The sequence below is a fragment of the Sesamum indicum genome, linkage group LG7 (assembly GCF_000512975.1).
Source record: "Sesamum indicum cultivar Zhongzhi No. 13 linkage group LG7, S_indicum_v1.0, whole genome shotgun sequence".
Classification (NCBI taxonomy): domain Eukaryota; kingdom Viridiplantae; phylum Streptophyta; class Magnoliopsida; order Lamiales; family Pedaliaceae; genus Sesamum; species Sesamum indicum.
In genome coordinates, this window is record NC_026151.1 from 9,313,582 (window position 1) to 9,332,213 (window position 18,632).

Genomic DNA, 18,632 nt, shown 5'->3' on the forward strand with positions numbered 1-18,632 from the left:
GCATTTAATTTTTCTACAAATAGATTGTTGGGTTTCTATCTCGTGGTATTATTCTCATTCTGTTTCTAACTTGTCAGATTGATCATTGAACATATCTCTCCTTCAAATTGAAGCTTTATATAAGTTTGTTCTTCAATGAATATGTTCTCTTGCAGTATGGTCGCATATTGGACATTGAATTGAAGATTCCACCGCGTCCTCCTTGCTATTGTTTTGTGGAGGTATTGTTTTACTTCAATTCACTGGGGTTCAGCTCTGTGCAATAAGAAATTCTTGCCAAATATATGCTGATGTCTATAAACCAATGGATACTTGCATTCTTGCGTGTGCACATTTCATTTTGAAATCTTGGGATCTTGTAACATTCTGTTCTCCGACTCATTTAATCTTATTTATCTGTAGTTTGAGAATGCCAGGGATGCAGAAGATGCTATACGAGGTCGAGATGGCTATAACTTTGATGGTTGTCGGTTGAGGGTGAGGCAGTAAATAAAAGTTGACGATATTTACCTTTTTGTGTTGTTTGTTCCCCAACCTTTTGGGCCTTCCCCACATCTCTTTTTAATGATTATCTGCTTCATATTTAGGTTGAGCTTGCACATGGCGGCAGAGGCCCATCATCTTCTAGTGATCGCCGTGGTGGTTATGGTGGAGGAGGTGGCGGCGGCGGGGGGCGGTTTGGTGTTTCCCGCCATTCAGATTATCGGGGTGAGTGTGCCCAAGTTTACTTAATGATTCTTCTCGGCTTAGCTGTCTGTAATTTTTTGGTTCTTTTATTTTTTCTTTTTTAATGTTCTTGTTCTGTGTTATAGTTATCGTCCGCGGGCTTCCTTCTTCTGCTTCTTGGCAAGATCTAAAGGTTAGTGAAAGTAGAATGTTTTATAAGCTACACATTCTGTTCTTTTCTGCTAGATTGGTTGTAGCACCTTGTGAAAAAAATTTCAGGATCATATGCGGAAAGCTGGGGACGTCTGTTTTGCTGAAGTTTCTCGTGATAGTGAAGGTATTACTTGAACTATCAGCACAGTAAACATTTTTATGTATTTTTGCCCTTTTATGTTGGATATTTTTATTCCTTATCTGTCTGTATGTATTTCCCTATCACTGTAAGTGTTTTCCTTGCCGATCATACTGTGTAATTTTTTGCCATTGCTTTGATTTGGTCATGATGGTAATTATGCCTCCTTGGTACTGATATTTCTATCAAATGCAGGAACCTATGGTCTGGTTGATTATACCAATTATGAAGACATGAAATATGCTGTAAGTTTATACAGTACAAGAGTTGCGGAGTTGCTTAAGCTTTTGTGTTTTTTATTTGATACAAACCAGCTACTCATACATTTTTGAATTAACCAGATCCGTAAGCTTGATGATAGTGAGTTCAGAAATCCATGGACCAGAACTTATATCAGGGTACACGTCTTTCTTGTTTTTATACCTTAGCATTGCGCTGAAAGAATCTTTATTGATTTTGTGTTAACTGCATTAATCTTGAGATAAAATGAGTTCTATTTCGAGTCCACCCTTGATTTTAGGTAAAAGAATACAAGGGCACTCCATCAAGAAGCCGAAGTAGGAGTCGCAGTAGAAGCAGAAGCCCGAGGAGGAGAAGGTAGCAAATAAACTCTGTATTTTCTTAGTGTGAAGATACGTATCTGGTTGAATTTACTAAGTGAGGTGAGGCTTAGGTTGAGATTTGATTCCAGCTGCTGACACTGCTAATAAATTGTTTTTCTTGCAGCAAATCACCAGGCCGTTCTGTTTCTAGGTCTCCATCGGCATCTCCTGTTAAACCTTCCAGGTATATGAAGCTAGATTTATTCTGATTCAGAATTTTCTTTATTCCGCTGCTGTTAAACCTCAGATCATCTTGAACAATTTTTTGGTCTTAAATGTGCAGACCGAGGTCAAGGTCTAGGTCAAGATCAAGGTCGAAGTCGAGGTCTCCATCCCCTCGCCCGGTAGTGATCTTGAACTGGAATAATCACAAAGGATTTCTTTTTTGGAGTAGAGTTTCCTTGATGGAATGTAGATTTGACTATTATTTGAAGTTCATGTGATAATGTTTTGATTGCAGGCTAGGTCTGGCAGCCCCTGATTTTTTCGGAGTCAAATGCGAATATTCTGTAGCTTCTGCAGTGCAAGAGTATCCGGTCGTTACATTATTCATGTATCTAGCGCTGCAGACTTGGACTAATCACTCTGGATTGAAACATTTAGAACTTGGATGTTTTGCGTCGGGCACTCTGGGGTTGTTATTAAACCATAACTTGCTCTTAATTGTTGTCTCGATTGCTGGAGATTTGTTAGGTCATGTTTTTGTGTACCTTACTAGACGTCGGTATATTCTAAAGCTATCTGGACAGCTTTTGTTGAATTAGAATGTTTCAATGGTGACTTTTATTATGTTATTTTTTATCTATACTATTATAAAAGAAAATCTGTTTGTCGAAATAATTTTTGATTATTCAAATTTACACTTTCATTTGTTTTCCTTCTTAATTCTTAAAGCATTTTGGTTATAATAGTAATTTTTTTTTCGCTATATCTTTTACTTTCTCATAATATTTCATATTTTTAGTAAATCAACGATTAAAAATTTATTTTATCTTTTCCTCTCAATAGCGTGTTTTATGAACTTCTTTCTTGTATATTTTTGCAATTTTTTTTCTGTTTATATCACACCATATTTCTTTTTATATATTTTCTATTTACTCGCCGCAACAATTAACATTAAGAAAAATTTATAAGCATGCAGTAACAACTAGTATTATCAAAAAAGGAAATGAGAAATCAAAGTCAAATTTAAAGAAAAAGAGTACATGCTCACGGCAACGGCCAGCCGCTAGTTCCTTTGAAATCTGGGGAAGAAAAGCGTTAGCCAAATTCAAACCGAAGTAAGAAAGAGAAGGGAAATCAAGTTTTAGCAATATCGACATCTGTAATTACTGATTTTCATCATAGGTTATTCCTAACTTATGTTTAAACACCCCCGCCCACCAAAAAAAAAAATTGAATAAATCAAATCCTATTTTACCATCTTATAAAAATAATAACTAATTCTAATAGTGATCTGATGAAAAATTAAATTAAAAAACGTACATACAAACCTTTGTAAGTATAATTGAGATGGATGCATAATCTCAAAACCTGGACTGAGTTATTTTCCTAAAATTTGTAATTTTGAAAATAAAATTCAGTTGAAAAATCATTTTCAATTTAATTCATATATATATATATATAATTCATTGCCTATATTGAGTGTGACATTGGGAAAAGGTGAAGAGTATAACTTATAACATTATGGGTTTAATAATATTAAGGTATGAGATGTTATTTTTTATTTTAATAGCAGTTGTTGAATATATATAATTATTTGATATAGATGATTATTATATAATTGTTATAATTATTAATAGTTGTTAAGTGTAGATAAAATTTACTAAAATAATAATTATTTACAACTTTCACTTAAAAAAAGAAAAGAAAGAAAAAGGGAAGGTTATATTTTAGTCTTTCTCTTTTAAGAAATAAAAAGTGATGGAAAGTTTTGACAAATAGCATCATATAGGGTGTTTTCTTGAAATAATTGAAAATAACAGGGGTGGAATGTGAAATAATAGAATTTTGGTGGAGGTGGGCGCAGATTTACTCTTATATATTCCAGCAAAACTGTAACCCTAACCCTACTAGATTAAGACGCAGCGGCAGCTACTCCACCACCACACGAACCCTCACTTCCACTTCATTTCCGATCTCTGAACGAAAAAGGGGAAAATGTCTTTTGGAGAGCTCGCTTGCACCTACGCTGCCTTGATTCTTTTCGACGATGGCATCCCCATCACTGTAACTCTCCTTACTCTTTAACTTCACATGTTTGTTTTTGCGGGCTCGCGTTGGTTTACATGATTTGGATTGTTCTGTTTGTTAGGCGGAGAAAATTGCGACGCTGGTTAAGGCTGCGAATGTGACGGTGGAATCATACTGGCCGAGTCTTTTTGCTAAGCTTTGCGAGAAGAAGAACATTGAGGATCTTATCTTGAACGTCGGCGCTGGAGGTGGCGCTGCCGTCGCCGTTGCTGCTCCTGCCGGCGGTGCTGCTGCTGGTGCCGCTGCTCCAGCTGCCCCCGCTGCGGAGGAGAAGAAGGTATTAGTAGTGCTCACTGTTTATTTGTTTTCATTTTATATATGCTATTTTGTTTATGATTGGACCTTGAATTTTGACGGTAAATTATGATTTTCATTTGGTAACAAGAGAAATAGTGCGGCAAACCTAATTGCTGGAAATCAATTTCTAGTCTGCTTTATTGGAAGACTGACTTTTATTTGGTATTGAATTCGAGGATGAATGAAAATGTATTTTGTTCTTAACAAAATAATGCGAGTTGTATAATGTTCTTGTTGTATTAATGAAATAAGAAATGCCGTTATGGATATAATTAATAAGAAGCACTTTGCACAATTGTATTTTCCTTGCTCAAATCTGGGTCGAAAAGGTGTTCAGCTGAATACTTAACAGTCGTCTAACTATGTTCTTGGACCTACATAGGTTGGTAAAGTGAATTGATAATGTGTGTGTTTAACCTTTTCAGGAGGAGCCAAAGGAGGAGAGTGATGACGACATGGGCTTCAGCTTGTTCGATTAAGAGGAGTTATTTTAAGTATTGTTTTGTTGTTCTATATTTGCATACTTGGAGTGTCATCCTAATTTTTGAACTATAATTAGATCATTATCTTTAGTGTTTATGTTTTATTCTTAGAAGAAATTAAAGTTAGCCTCTTATGACAGTTCCAATGATTCAAATTCTGAGTATTTTGAAGGATTCTAATCATGCAGTTGAGTTTAATGTTTGGAATGTGTGATAAGTAGACTGATTTTATCTGATATATGAAGTTCTGTGTCCTTGTGATTACCTATCTTGTCATTTGGATGAGTGAGCATGCATTAGAGACAAGTTGCTTCGCCGCGGTCTTTTACTAGGCCAGTCTCTGTTTTTTCTTATGAATCTATAACCTGATATATGTCTACATCACGAACTACCATGACTTGCATTGACTTGTGATGTTCGTAATCGTGTTAATGAATCATAGCTGCTGGGCTATGGAAGCAGGCTTTGTTTGAGGCTCCAGGGTGTTTGATTTCTGTTTTTAAGCAAAGCTGTGCTTGTATGCTCAAAGTACAGAAAGGCCCAAGTCCAACTCTATAATTCATGTTGATGAAATGGAATTATTATTGCTTCCACATCGCATTTCTCATATCTTTCCTGCTTATGGATCAGTGAAACATTTCTTGTGATTGCTTATTATTGGTAACAATCAACATACTGCTGAGGCTGATATCAAAATCCAGTGACTAGCTAGACTAGTTCCTTATTTTTCTTAAACCCTCGAAAAAGCATAATAGTTAAAACGAAACAATCTATATGGCCTGTGGTCCTGAATTGAGATCTCTCATTCGGCTGGGTTGGGGCAGGAACCTGTTAAGAGCAAGGTGATGGCGAGAACAATTTCAGAGTCTGCTGCTGCTAGGGCATGGGAAATGTTTAACTGTAGCACACCTACTTGATGTACATAAGAAGCTTATGACGTTTAAATAAGGCCTCATTGTAACTATTGCCATGACCAAGCGATCATCATGAGATGGATGGTCCTTTTATATAGATTGAACATGGAAACATCATGAAGTATGACGGATCATCCCATGTTATTAGTAGTATAACCTGCATTGTGTCTGCCATGTAGTTTATTTGGTGTTTTCATCAATAATCGGTCCACATAAACGTATTTTATGTTGGAACTCATGTGATGATGATGATTTAAGATAACCTTTGCCATTGAATTTAAAGTATTTTATATTCTTGTTTAGTAGTTAGTTATATTACTGTACATTAAATAAATTGATTCTGGAATGATTGAATAAGAAAAAATGTGTTTAAGGTGTTTGTATTCACAATTACATCATAATTATATGAATACTTCTTGAGCCAAAGATTATTTAATGAACATAATGGATGGTTAGATAAAAAGTAATTGCAGTAGGATAATAAGATGTAAATTCTAATTTTATCAAAACAGTCATATGAGATTTGATTTCAAAAGTGATGATTAAAAAAAAAGTTGAAACAACACACACGAATCGCATTATGAAGGTGTTGACTAACATAAGTACTTAAACTTGAGGCAACGAGATATAATTTTTTTTTAAATTATAAAGAGTATATATATACTTATATCAAATTTAAAAAAAAAGAATATAATTATCTCATAAAAAAAGAGAGAAGGAAGTTAAACACGGAAAGCGGGAGTGGAGACTGGAGTGCATGCTGCTGCTCCCCATCCCCCCAAACTTCGGAATCCTGTATGCATTATACTTATACTACTCCTTTCCTACTCCAATCACACTTCCCTTTTACATACACTCCTTCCTTCTCAAACACTCTCTTCCTCTCTATCTATATATATACTTCTTCCCACCACTACTTCTCTCCACATTCACAGAATTCCTTTCAATCAATCCTTCTGTTTCTCCAATTCAGCCCGCCATGTTGATGCCGATTCTTACCCCATTCGACGCCCTTTTCGCCGATGCTATTCGCCGCAAAGTCGCCGCCCTTTCTCGTCCCCCATCTCCTCCAAATAAGGAAGCGCAGACGACTAATGATATGAAGAAGGTCAAGGAAGTAGGCGGCCCGTCGGCGGCGAAGATGCAGGACGATCGCCGGAGGTTTCGAGGGCTGAGGTTTGCGCCGGAGCTCGACGGGATCCACTGTTTTGAGACTATTCTCCCTTATGACTCGTAGCAATTACTTTTTTCCTTGTTTTTCTGTTTTAAGTGATCAATCTATGTAATATACGTTTCGTTGGTATATAATGGAACAGAGCAATGGGATTATTCTTTCTCCCACTTAATTTTCTTCTTCTTTTTCTTGTCATTAAGTAATTATTTCTTGATTGGTTCGTTTGTTTGGCCCTTTTTCCTTTTTTTGGTCGTAATTTTCTGCTTAGTGAAAATATTTGTATCTATAAGACATTCTTTGGAGTTCATCAATTTTCGTAGTTTGAATTTGAGTTCAGCTTTCGTACGATATGTTCAACAGTCTTTAGGATATTTGGCTAAGAGTGTGTCTCCTCAAAACATTGCATAAGACGATTGAAAACTTATAAAATATTGTAAAGTGCCCGACAATTTTTTAGACGGGAGTTTATAAGATGTTAGGATTCCATAATTTTTTTTTTCAAAAAAAGAAAAGGGATAATTAATTTTATATCCGTGATCTATGATTTATTTACATAAATTACTTCCACCTTTTAGAAAATCACACATGCACCTATAAAAATATGATATTATTTATACAAATTATTCTTATCTTTTGAAAAATTACACATAGACTTTCAGTTACACAAACTGTCTCTACTTTTTTATTATCACAAGTGGTTTTGTAATTACGCACAAAATGAGTGGTTTGGGTGTGAATATAATTATCTATACTATTATAAAAACAAAAAGCCTTTTGTACTCACAAACTACGATTTTATAATACCGTTATACTAATATTTTTGTTATGCCGAGAATACACCTAAGTTGGTTCTTTTCTTTATTTCTTGATTTCGTTCTTTTCTTTTTAAAATGTGATGCGTTGATATATATAGTTTTTTCTTATCTATTATAATATATAAAAAATATAAAAATATTATTTATCATATGCACATAGAAACGACGTGACACAACGGTTAGTTCAACAAAATGAGGAGTTCGTAATTAATTTTTATAATTTTAACAAACTTTTTCAATTGAATCATATCACTATATTGTACAAGCTTTGTAATTTTATTTTATCAAAACATAATAATTTTAAATTTTAAAAATATTTAATAACATGTATGAATTTATAAGGTACTTCAACTTTTAAATAGGCGTGGCTGAAAGCCTTCTAAGTCTGAATGTGTCAGAAATTTGAGTAAACAGTAATGTTAAATAATCAAACATTGGGATATGATTCTAGATTGAAAGCTAGTACGCTTCCGGGTTGCCGGAGTTTACTCCCTCGGACCAACTTGTACATTACTTTCTTCTACCTAATTCACCTCTTTAAATCCTATTCAACTCCTCCTAACTTTTTTTTTTGGAGATCATTATACCATATTTTTTTTAAAAATTTGGTAAAGTTGCACGTAAATCTTTTATAATTTGAAAAATTATATCAAGTATTTTTGTTATTTTCGTCCAACAAGTGGATCTATTAATTAGTCAATATTCACGAAATTTGTTTATGTTAGCAAACAATTGAATGAAAATTCACATTTACCCGGTAATTTAGTACTGACTTATTGGAGGTCAAACAAATATTTTATAATAAAACTATCCTTATAAAGAGAAAGATGTACCCCTTACCTTTTCATTTTTCCTTTCCTCTTATTGAACCGAATGAGCCCTAAGTGCTGTACAGGACAAAGTTTTAGATGCACGAGAACCACTTCTTAAATCTGTAGGGGCCACCTCTATAATTTTGGTGCCCATGGACTGGTCATGATTATGTCATGCTGCAACAAGAATGTCGCAGTTTGATGAAAGGTTGATTGTGATACCCCATGACATATCGATTAAAAACTGATAAGATAAGTACTATACAAGTTTTGATTCTGATTAAAGAACTGAGTCCATCCATTTTGAGCCTTTAACTCTTAAGTGCTTCAACTTCACTTAATTTGAATTTTGATTTAATTTGGTTTCTATTGTTAAATTGTTACAGATTGTATTTATTTAGAAATTGTATTATTTTTATAAATTATATTTATTGATACATGTATTGATATCCTATAAATGTGTATATATATACACAACATATTCTGGGTCAATCGTTTTTTTCAATTCAATTCGACTAATCGAACTAATGATCCAATAATCTAATAATTTATCCGGTTGAACCATAGATCCGATTTTGAGGGCAATGGAAGAAAATTTTGGACATGGAATTTAAAACACTCTGCATAAACGGGTCATAAAGTGTGAATTTTAAATCACATTAATAAGAAAAGAGAAGGAAATGAATTAAAGATGGAAACAGAAAGAGGGGGAGTGCATGTTCATGGTGATGGTGATGGTGATGGTGATGCTTCTTCCCAACCTGCCAACTGCTTAAGAATCCTATATCCATCACACTTCTCTTTTCCTAATTCAATCACTACCCTACTCCTCCCTTCTATATATACTTCTCCCTAACCCCACATCTCTCCAACGTTCACCCAATTTCCTCCCCTCCTCTTGCTTTCAATAGCTCCTTTTGGTTTCTGCTACTGTTCTCCATTGGATTCACCACAGCCATGTCGATGCCGATTCCTACCCCATTCTACGCCGCCGTCACCGAGGCTATCCGCCGGAAATTCTCCGCCTTTTCTGATCCGCCGCCGCCATCTCCTTCTAATAAGCAGGCCGATACGGGTGATGATGTGAAGAAGGCCAGCGGCACGTCGACGTCGGCGAAGAAGCAGGAAGTTCACCGTATGCTGAGACTTGCGCCGGAGCTCGATGGGATCAACTGTTTTGAGACTATTATCCCTTATGATGCATAGCAATTTGCTCTTCTTCTTCTTCTTCCAGGTACATACGTAATACACGATTGCTAGGTAGGTACATATATACTGAAACCCTAGAAAAGGGGATCATTCTCTCTTCCCAATTAGTTTCTTTGTCTTTATTTTCTTATCAGTAAATTCCTTCTGCTTTGGTTTTCTTCATCTTCTGGTTTTGAATTTACCAATTCCTAGAGTTGCATAATTACATTCACATCTCTGCATAGAACCAACATTATATATGCTTCTCTAATTATATCAAATTTTAAAAAAAACCAACAACTTCCGAATGAATTGATACAAAACGTGTGCAGATTGAAGATAAGAGAGAATTATACTTATAAAAACCGTAGGAAGAATAATATCTTTGCTTCTTAACGAAACACAACAAATGCGCTTTTCCTTATTCCTGCACTTCTTTAATGCACATAATACTAATTGAAAACTAAGAAAGCTTCTTATCTTCAGCACGCTTTTTCTTACCCATTTTAGATAAGCAATGACCGTGCCTTGTAACAGTTCCTCGTATATAATTAGATAGATATGATACAAATTTTAAAAATAATAATTAGATAAATTAAATTTATTTTAGTCTTCGATATTTGATTTTAATTTTAAAATTACTACTTCTCTAAACTCAATTCAAATCAATCCTTCTAGTAGGTGATTTTTCGATATTACTCTTAAAACAACATATTCATTTTTTTTACAATAAAAATTATTTTAGTCCCTCACCTTTTTATTTTCATAAATTTAGAAAAATATAACCTTTTTAATTGAAAAAAATTACAATTGGACAGTCATTAAAATAATAACTTGGTTAATAACATATTAACATAATTGTGTGAATTTAATTAGTAAACTTTTTGAACTTTTCAAATGAAAGAGCAGTTGAATAAATAAGTTGGAAGAAAAAAATTAAATAAAAAAGATACAAAAATATTCACTAACATTATGTTTTTATGTCATTAATCAAGTTATTATTCATATAATTTTTCAACTACTTCCAATTAAGATTTTAAATTTATTTACAAGGGACCAAATTGCAATTGAAAATAAAAAAGTGAGGGATCAAAATGATTTTTTTTATAAAAAGGAAAAAAAAATTATAAGGGTAATATGAAAAAATCACCTATTAGAGGGACAAATTTGAAGTGAATTGAAAAGACGAGGACTATTTTGAAGGTGAACACATTTGCCAAGGACTATAATAAAGTTTATCCCGAAAGTTAATATATACAATTAAAAACAGATCAAGTGATTAATATGAATGAAAGTGAGGGATAGACACGATGGTACATTAATGGTTAATATTAATAGATGATGTGGACAATCTGAAATAAATAAGTAATTGTATTGGTACAAAAATTTAATGGTATAATTGATATTTTAAAATTTGGTTTTGTGATTTCACAAAATCGCTAGTTGTGAATGAAAAGTGGCGTTTTATTATAATCAAAGGATAATCACATCTATATCCCTTGATCTATATTTTGTAATCAATAATATCTTGATAATAAATTAATAACCACGTGGATGCATGCCCACAATTTATAAACACAAAAAGCGCTGTTTTAGGCACTAACGACGTAAAAGCTAACACAACAATAGTCGCTAAACTCACCCCCAAAATAGCCACCTTTTCAAATTCCTTCACAAACATCCAACTGAAAAGAAGAAAAGGGTTGTCGCAATAGAACAGATTTGGCCATTAAATTATAATATTCCCTCACAAATCAATGGCCTAAACGCCTTTGCTTTCTCAGGTCCTCAATTGAAACCACGCTTTAACCCTCAAATCAAGTCCTTAAATCGTGTTTTGCCTTTATTCCTTCTTGTCGTGATCATCAGAGATCATTCTTTCCTTGGATCTCTCTCATCTCATGCATCAATTCAAACAGAGTACGTATATCTCTCTTTTTCTCTCTATAAAAACATGCAAATCAGTCATAATTGAGATCAAGACATACAAAGAAAACACAAAGAAAAAAGTGTTGGGAGGTGAGGAAAAATGGCTGTGAGTAGTGTTTACATTACAGCACCAGCTGCTGCTGCTGTGGGGCTCTATTTGTTTGCCAGAAACCTCCCAAGAAACCTGGTAGAATCCTCATATTTGTTCTTCTCCTCTTGTTTGCAGTACCTAAGCTTGTGTTTGTTCTGCCGCTGATCATCATGAAATGCAGGCAGGTGGGCGAGAGGTGAAGAACAATGTGAAGGATCAGCCAAAGCTGGCTCCAGAGTTTGATGGTCTGTACTGCTTTGAAACCATTGTAAGAGACGAGAAGAGGTGTTAATTCATAGTGCTATTTCGCCCTTTCCTTTTTCTCATTTTGAGAAGAAGATGAATGAGAGGTCAAATTTTGTTCTTGTGTTGGAAGGGTCCTTTTTTATACCCTTATTTGGTGTGTTAGAGTTCTTCAAATACTTGAAGGAATATGTGTATGTAAATACCTAATTTACACTTACTTTTCTTGATATTTGCCATATTTTACGTACTAATATCTATTATTATTTAAAAAATTATAAATACAATTCTCACATAAAAAATAATTATATTGTCTCTAAAAGGGTGGATTACAAATGACTAATTTACCCTTTTTTTTAAAAAAAATTGTTATAATATTTAAAAAAAAAAAGAACTTAGGATGGATAAAGTAAATAGTCCATAAAAAATATTTTAAAAGTTTCTAAATAATATATAAAATTATAATCCATAATCCATAATCCAAAATGACATTTTGGGTGGTTCATATAAAAATTGGATGAAAATTTAATGGAGGATAACAGACGAGCTCGTTGTGAAACGAATGCTAAAATTAGGGGGACTATTTGCAATCTTACAAAAAATGAGGAGGTATTTATAATTACGTTAAATCTCATGAACTTTAGAATTAAAAATCAATATATGATTATAAATGGAGCAAATGATTGCCATGAATGAAAGTGGAAAGATAAACATAATAGGATATTTACAATTAAAATAATATGTTGATCATTTTACATAAGTAATTATATTGATACAAATATTTAAGAATATCGTTTATATTTCAAAATTATTACACTATCACAAAAGTAAATTATAAGTGAAAAATAACTTTCTTTTTATGTTAGTATAAATTATAGGGATATTATACTCCCTTTTTTCTTGATATTTGGTGTAATTACACCTAAACCCTTTGTGATTTGTAAAATTACATTTAGCACCTCGAGGATTTGTTTACGTTTAATAAATAAGTTCTTCTATTAGTCAAAATTTATCAAATTTATTGATATTAACAAAAGAATAAGAAAAAAATCTATTTACTTCAATTGACTTATTACTGATTTATTGCATGTCAAATAAGTATTTTTAGATCAAATTGTCCTCATACGTCTTTATACGTTAATGCATGAAAAGAGGTATACCTTCACTGTTATAGAGATAATTTAGATGAAAAAAATTATTTGACCTGCAATAAGTCAGTAATAAATTAATGGAGAGTAAATATCAATTTTTTTCAAATTTTTTTATTAATATCAGCAAATTTAGTGGACTTTGACTTACAAAAAAATTTATTTGTTAAACTTAAACAAACTTTATCGCTGCCAAAAATAATTTTTCAAAATATAAAAACTTATGTGTACTTATTCCATATATCAGAGGAGTGAGTAATTATCCCTAATTATACTTGTCACCTGAAGTTTTTGTACTATTAAAAAAAGTTCGGTCTTAAAACCTCACCATGAATTGTATCGAAAGGCAGTCACATAACTCACCGACGAGGAAAGCGCCTTTATTGCACGTGTAAATTGCAAACGCCCCTCCGATGTTTTGCATAATCGACGGTTTATAGTCCATTAATAATAATTTATAATTCATATAAAATTTTATTTAAATCTCTCATCAGCATTGCTGCCTCACCCTTCCCATCCCTCTCCCCCTTCCAAGTCGGTGGATGCTTACGCCCACCCATTAATTTCAGGGAAATAATAATTTGAATCTAGTTCAATCAAATTTATACCATTCATATCATAAATATTACTTAGAATGTAATTAATATACAATTCAAAAAAAATAATTAATTGCTTGACAAATGCAATATATTAGCTGTGTGATTGATTTAGCTCAACCAATCTGAACTGGACTAAAATTTTCCTTAATTTTATGGGATAATTCATTACTGTAATTCATGTATATATTGTATACCTAAATATATGTATGCATATTGTACAAACTTATTTTTATAGTTTCAATAAATTTACTTTTTTAAGCAATATATAAAACCATCAATTTAATTCAAATTAGTGTAACCAATTGATTTACTGTGGATTTAAGTAAAAAAAAGAGCATAGACCTTAAACTAGTTTTATTGAATTTAATACCTCTTCAATATAATGGTTCATAGTTGAGAGCATAAAAGTAAATTTTCATAGCTAAAAAGTTTAAGCAAAATCACAGAAAACAATGGTCAGTTAAGATACTAATCTGCACATTTTAAGAAACTGAGGAAGGTAAATTAAAATTATTTTCCCCCAGCGGAACTGTCAAATGATTTCATATATCATATGCGGGTAAATTGTGAATTACGATTTATAACATAACATCTTCGACTCCACAAGTAGAACCATAAATACTTACCCGGCCGCCTCTCAGCAGTTTTCAGCCAGCCATCACGGCTTATGCCATGAGCGGTTCCATTCAACAGAGAGAACAGATCACCGGGGGCCGAAAACTACTTATAGAGAACTCAAACTTGTATAGACAAAAGAGTTGTACATGTAGGATCAAGTATATAATGTATCTGTAAACTTACAACTCTTCTATAACATTGTTTTGCCACTGTGTATTGCTCCTCAGCAGCGAAAGAAACATCAGCTCCTTAGGAAGCGTGTGAAAATTCTAAACTAATTGGTCAACCAAGAAAAGAAGAAATGAAAATTGTAAATAAATATTGTCAGTTTGCCGCCGGACATGCTCTCCTACCAATGTTTCCAAACCTTCTTGCGACACCGAATATGAGTGTCTTAGTCAAGAGTCCTCGGTCGAGACTACAGGCAACGGCAACAGCCCCACCAATTATTAGGAGCTTGGGTATGTTCACACGCTTTGGTTTCTCATCAGCCAAGTCTTGTGATTGTGTTTCTGATGAATCTCCTTCACCTTCCAAAATCTTCATGTAGTCCGGGTCAAGTTTTGTGTTAACTTGAGCCATAAATGCATGACGGGAGATGGGTGCTCCAGATAATCTATGCTTTTGGTAAGCACGGAAACCACGCTCGATATTTTTCACCGCTCCCCACATACCCTGACGCACCCCAAATTTTGCAATTTCCCATGGGATGCCCATGTCTTCATGGTGGAAGAGTATCACCTCACAAGCAGACAACTGCCCATTTCCTTTTCTTGACTCCACTGTCTCAATCAAAAAGAAGGTTTTTCATGATAAGTAAGCTCCATTTTTACAGAGAGAGACTAGAAATTTAGAAGTACGTTCCTAGGGACATACCTCATTTCTTTAATATTTGAAGGACCATAAAATTTTTCATGGCTCCAGAAAGTTTAAGAGATGAAAATGATCTACTTGTATATGTGCCAATTGCTATGTGTCTATTGGAAAATCAAATATTTCGACGAAGTAGGAAAATTAATTTTTTACCTGCTTGGATGTACCAACTCGAGTAGTAAAGATCAACCCGTCTCGGTTTGTCCCTCCTCGGAACAGAAAGACAGGGAACCCCCTGTTTCAGAGACAAAACGGCTGTCAAACTTCATATCATCAAACTAAGCACAAGGATATGATAAAATAGTAAGAGCGCAGAATTTTGTGATCGGTTCCATAGCAGCGAGAGATTTTTCTTTAATTAATTATTACTCCTTTCAGCCAGATGGCAAACATTGTCACCCTGATTGTGCAAGTGTCGGAGCTGTTGCATATAATACTTTTTGTTAATTATAACACCCTCCTTACGCCCTCGCCGTCATCACTGCATCATTTTGCGTGGCTATTTTGTACAGAAGAAAAAAGAAAAGGAGTTGTCAAGAATCTCAAAATTACTAAACTTAAGGTGTTAGGGGAGACAGATTTATTACCAGCAAAATGAACTCCCTAAAATTGGAAAATTCGCTCTTTGTGTCCCAATATTAACACTCTTATGTGATTGTCCATCATTTTGAATTCTTGATAAAGTACGATAAAGAAAACTAATTGTTCCATGCAGGTCTTACTACGGCCAGTATGCAATCTTAACTTCTGTTGTTTCCAACATCATTGAGGGACAATCGTCCCAAACACACGATTTGTATTTGCAGAAACTTGGAACTGTTAGAATCTTTAGAAAGTGAATTTGATTTTGCTATGCATCTCATTTGGACATGCACAGAACTCATTCGGCTTTTTAGACAATCGTTAAACACTTCCCTGCATAAGTATTTGAAAATGAATCTAGAAATAAGAGAAGACGAACCAAATAACATGTCTGTCTGGCTTTACCTTAGTGACACAGTAATACGATCTTCCTGACTCCCATATTCGACGGCCTATAATGTATTCCCTGTCACTACAGAAAAATGGGAACTGCACAGAACTGTCAGATATCCATACTTGGAATTGTGACGACAAGATGACATACAGGATCCGTATCATAACTGATCTCATTTCCTAACCTTCCGTATCCAATGAACCATCATCGTTCCTGTTGTGGGGCATTCTTCCAAAATTGAAGCATGTACAAGCATATCATCCCACCTCAGTCGGAATTCATCATCCCAGAAAAAGTCCCTTAATAATTCAGGAGTTGCATCCTCATAAACAGTTCTGCTGCAATACTGAGGAGGACCAGTCTGAAAAATCACCAGGAAAACCATTAAGCATATACAAATTGCACAGACAACATTGTAGAAGATACACCGTCATTCTTTACAGATAAGGAAGAACAAATTGCTCCAAGAAGATGGATCCTCAAACATTCTATTTAGTACCTCAGGTTCTCTCTGCCATGCCTGGTATCTCATATTTTGGGTTGAACGATCCATCACATGCTTCCATGGGGGGCCTGCATCTTTCCTCTCAACCAGATGGCATAGATGTTCTAAATCCTCGTATGTAATAAGCACACTGTCTTCCTTTCCTAATTCTGATGAACTATACGAGCAATATACAGTCATGAGAAAGTTGTGCCCAATAAATATAGAACTAAAAGTAATTCTCTTATCTCACTAATGCTCATTTATTAGTCTGTGCGCCAGGTGCCAAGTTCAACTACTGCCATGTCCATAATCTGGAAATACATGAGGCAAAATATTGATCTGGCAGCAATAGACGAAGCTAGATAGATTCTTCTTTAATTAATACGGCCCCAAAAGTTTAACCATGCAAGTATTTTGGAGGCTTTAATGGAATACAAGAATTACATGATGAAGCTACAAGTTTATGACACTCAGCGCAGATATACAACCACAATTGCACGCACAACCAAACGAATATAACATAAACACATTAACAATGTTACAATTAAATATCTGGATTACACAACAATATATATATGTATATCAAGCTGAAAATTCACCTGCAAACGGGGTCATCAACTGCCTGCGAAGCAATTTGTTCCTTCCCCATTCCATTATCCGACGCATAAGAACCAAAATTTGCAACCTTGGCCTTGCAAGAATCCAAGCTCTGGGTCGAACCAAATCCTTGAACGGGAGAAGGAATCACAGCAGCAGGTGAAGAAGGTGCTGAAAATTCAAATTTACAATTCCCTAAGCTAGCCCACCTAGGTTTCCAAACCCATCCCACCATTATACCCACCAGAAAAGCAATCCAAACAGGTCCCAGAAACTGTATCATCCCTATTATCATCCCCCAAATTGTGGGCCTCTTCAGAATCTCCAAGAACGCCTCAACCAAAGCCATAACTACTCAACCTCACAAACAATAATCACACAACAGCAGAACAAAAGGGGGAAAACGAAAAACAAGGAAAAAAAAAAGATTGAAAAAAGAGGGTATCCAAGAAATCAAACACAGATAGATATCAAAAGGGTATGTACAGAGTATCTCACGAGAAGGAAGGAAGGAAGGAAACATGAAATGTTAAAATTCCGCTTATCTAGCTCGCGGGGGAAGCTTGATTCTATCTCAATCTTTGTTGGAGTCGTCGTCACCCAATAACGTGTTTCTCGTCGAAAAGGATTTAGCCAAGAACTAAAGATAGAAACAAGAAAGGAAAAAGTTTATCCGAATTGCACCGCCAAATCCAACGCTTCTGCAGCACAAGAATAACCAGTGGCTTTGGATTGATGACGGCGAGAGGGCGCCAGCTGTTGCCTTATTGAGTTGACTGCTGGACTGTTTGGATTTGTTCAATGTGCGAATCCGGAGTTTCGCCTCCTATATTTTCTGTACATGTATTGGAAATAGGCAAACTCGGGTTTTAGTGTAGCACGACTACAATTTCAAAAAATTTTAATTCGAATCTCATTCGATATTTCGTTTTAATTTAATTTAATTATATAAATATAATATATTTATCATGTAATTAATATATAATTTAAAAAGTAATCAATTTTATAGAATAAATTATAAATATGATCACTTATTCCATGATTGATTTAGTTTGACCAAACTCAATTCGTATAAAAACTTTCTATACAATTTTATACAAACAATTCGGAGTGTGCAATTTTCGATAAACTTTGAAATAAAAAATTTAGTTTTTATGAATAAATTCAGTTTAATTTTTTTTTTGTGCCAATTAAATCCAATCGAATAATGAACTTTAAAAATATATATATTACATTAGAAACATATACATACTTATAATAAAAAATAATATAAAAATATTAAATATCTAAATATCTGTATTTATAATATAAAATACTACTTTTATAATTAATACATGCTTAATTTATATAATATTAATTAACAATACTTTATAACTAACAAACTAATATTACTACACTATATATTTTTTTTTAATATTTGATTAATTCGATAGAAATTCGAACTAATGGAAATATTCATTTCGATTCGAAAAAATTTTGGTTAGTCAAAATGACCACCCCTAAATATCACACGTTC

General features: G+C 33.9%; 3 protein-coding genes and 1 long non-coding RNA gene across 4 annotated transcripts; 3 read left to right on the forward strand and 1 right to left on the reverse strand.

Annotated features, from left to right (window-relative positions):
• On the forward strand, nucleotides 105–2,422 carry LOC105166926 (serine/arginine-rich splicing factor SR34A; the record flags this gene model as incomplete). The annotated part of the gene is made up of 11 exons (XM_011086446.2): nucleotides 105–221; nucleotides 403–477; nucleotides 588–708; nucleotides 813–859; nucleotides 946–1,003; nucleotides 1,214–1,263; nucleotides 1,360–1,416; nucleotides 1,539–1,615; nucleotides 1,745–1,804; nucleotides 1,904–1,964; nucleotides 2,081–2,422. Coding segments are annotated over 11 exons (744 nt in total), but the record flags the coding sequence as incomplete, so codon positions are not given.
• LOC105166781 (60S acidic ribosomal protein P1-like) lies at nucleotides 3,679–4,888 on the forward strand. The gene is made up of 3 exons (XM_011086264.2): nucleotides 3,679–3,849; nucleotides 3,935–4,150; nucleotides 4,596–4,888. Exons 1-3 carry the CDS (start codon nucleotides 3,781–3,783, stop codon nucleotides 4,647–4,649), a joined length of 339 nt encoding a protein of 112 aa, XP_011084566.1. The 5' UTR covers nucleotides 3,679–3,780; the 3' UTR covers nucleotides 4,650–4,888.
• On the forward strand, nucleotides 11,089–12,050 carry LOC110012336. The gene is made up of 2 exons (XR_002287471.1): nucleotides 11,089–11,671; nucleotides 11,757–12,050. It is a non-coding gene; the product is annotated as an uncharacterized LOC110012336 (long non-coding RNA).
• On the reverse strand, nucleotides 14,096–17,923 carry LOC105166783. The gene is made up of 6 exons (XM_011086266.2): nucleotides 17,119–17,923; nucleotides 16,532–16,694; nucleotides 16,217–16,393; nucleotides 16,044–16,127; nucleotides 15,210–15,291; nucleotides 14,096–14,965 (listed from the first exon to the last, which is right to left on the reverse strand). The coding sequence occupies exons 1-6, from the start codon at nucleotides 17,463–17,465 to the stop codon at nucleotides 14,508–14,510; spliced, it is 1,311 nt and encodes a 436-aa protein (XP_011084568.1). The 5' UTR covers nucleotides 17,466–17,923; the 3' UTR covers nucleotides 14,096–14,507.

Bases quoted from the DNA above. Each gene is read 5' to 3' on its own strand.
- LOC105166783 (XM_011086266.2), bottom strand. From the start codon at position 17,465: ATGGCTTTGGTTGAGGCGTTCTTGGAGATTCTGAAGAGGCCCACAATT. The intron at 16,128-16,216 runs GTTAGGAAATGA...AGTTCTGTGCAG, and splicing joins TGGTTCATTGGATACGGAAG to TTCCCATTTTTCTGTAGTGA. The intron at 15,292-16,043 runs GTAAAGCCAGAC...TCTCTGAAACAG, and splicing joins CGTATTACTGTGTCACTAAG to GGGGTTCCCTGTCTTTCTGT.
- LOC105166781 (XM_011086264.2), top strand. From the start codon at position 3,781: ATGTCTTTTGGAGAGCTCGCTTGCACCTACGCTGCCTTGATTCTTTTC. The intron at 3,850-3,934 runs GTAACTCTCCTT...TCTGTTTGTTAG, and splicing joins ACGATGGCATCCCCATCACT to GCGGAGAAAATTGCGACGCT. The intron at 4,151-4,595 runs GTATTAGTAGTG...TAACCTTTTCAG, and splicing joins CCGCTGCGGAGGAGAAGAAG to GAGGAGCCAAAGGAGGAGAG.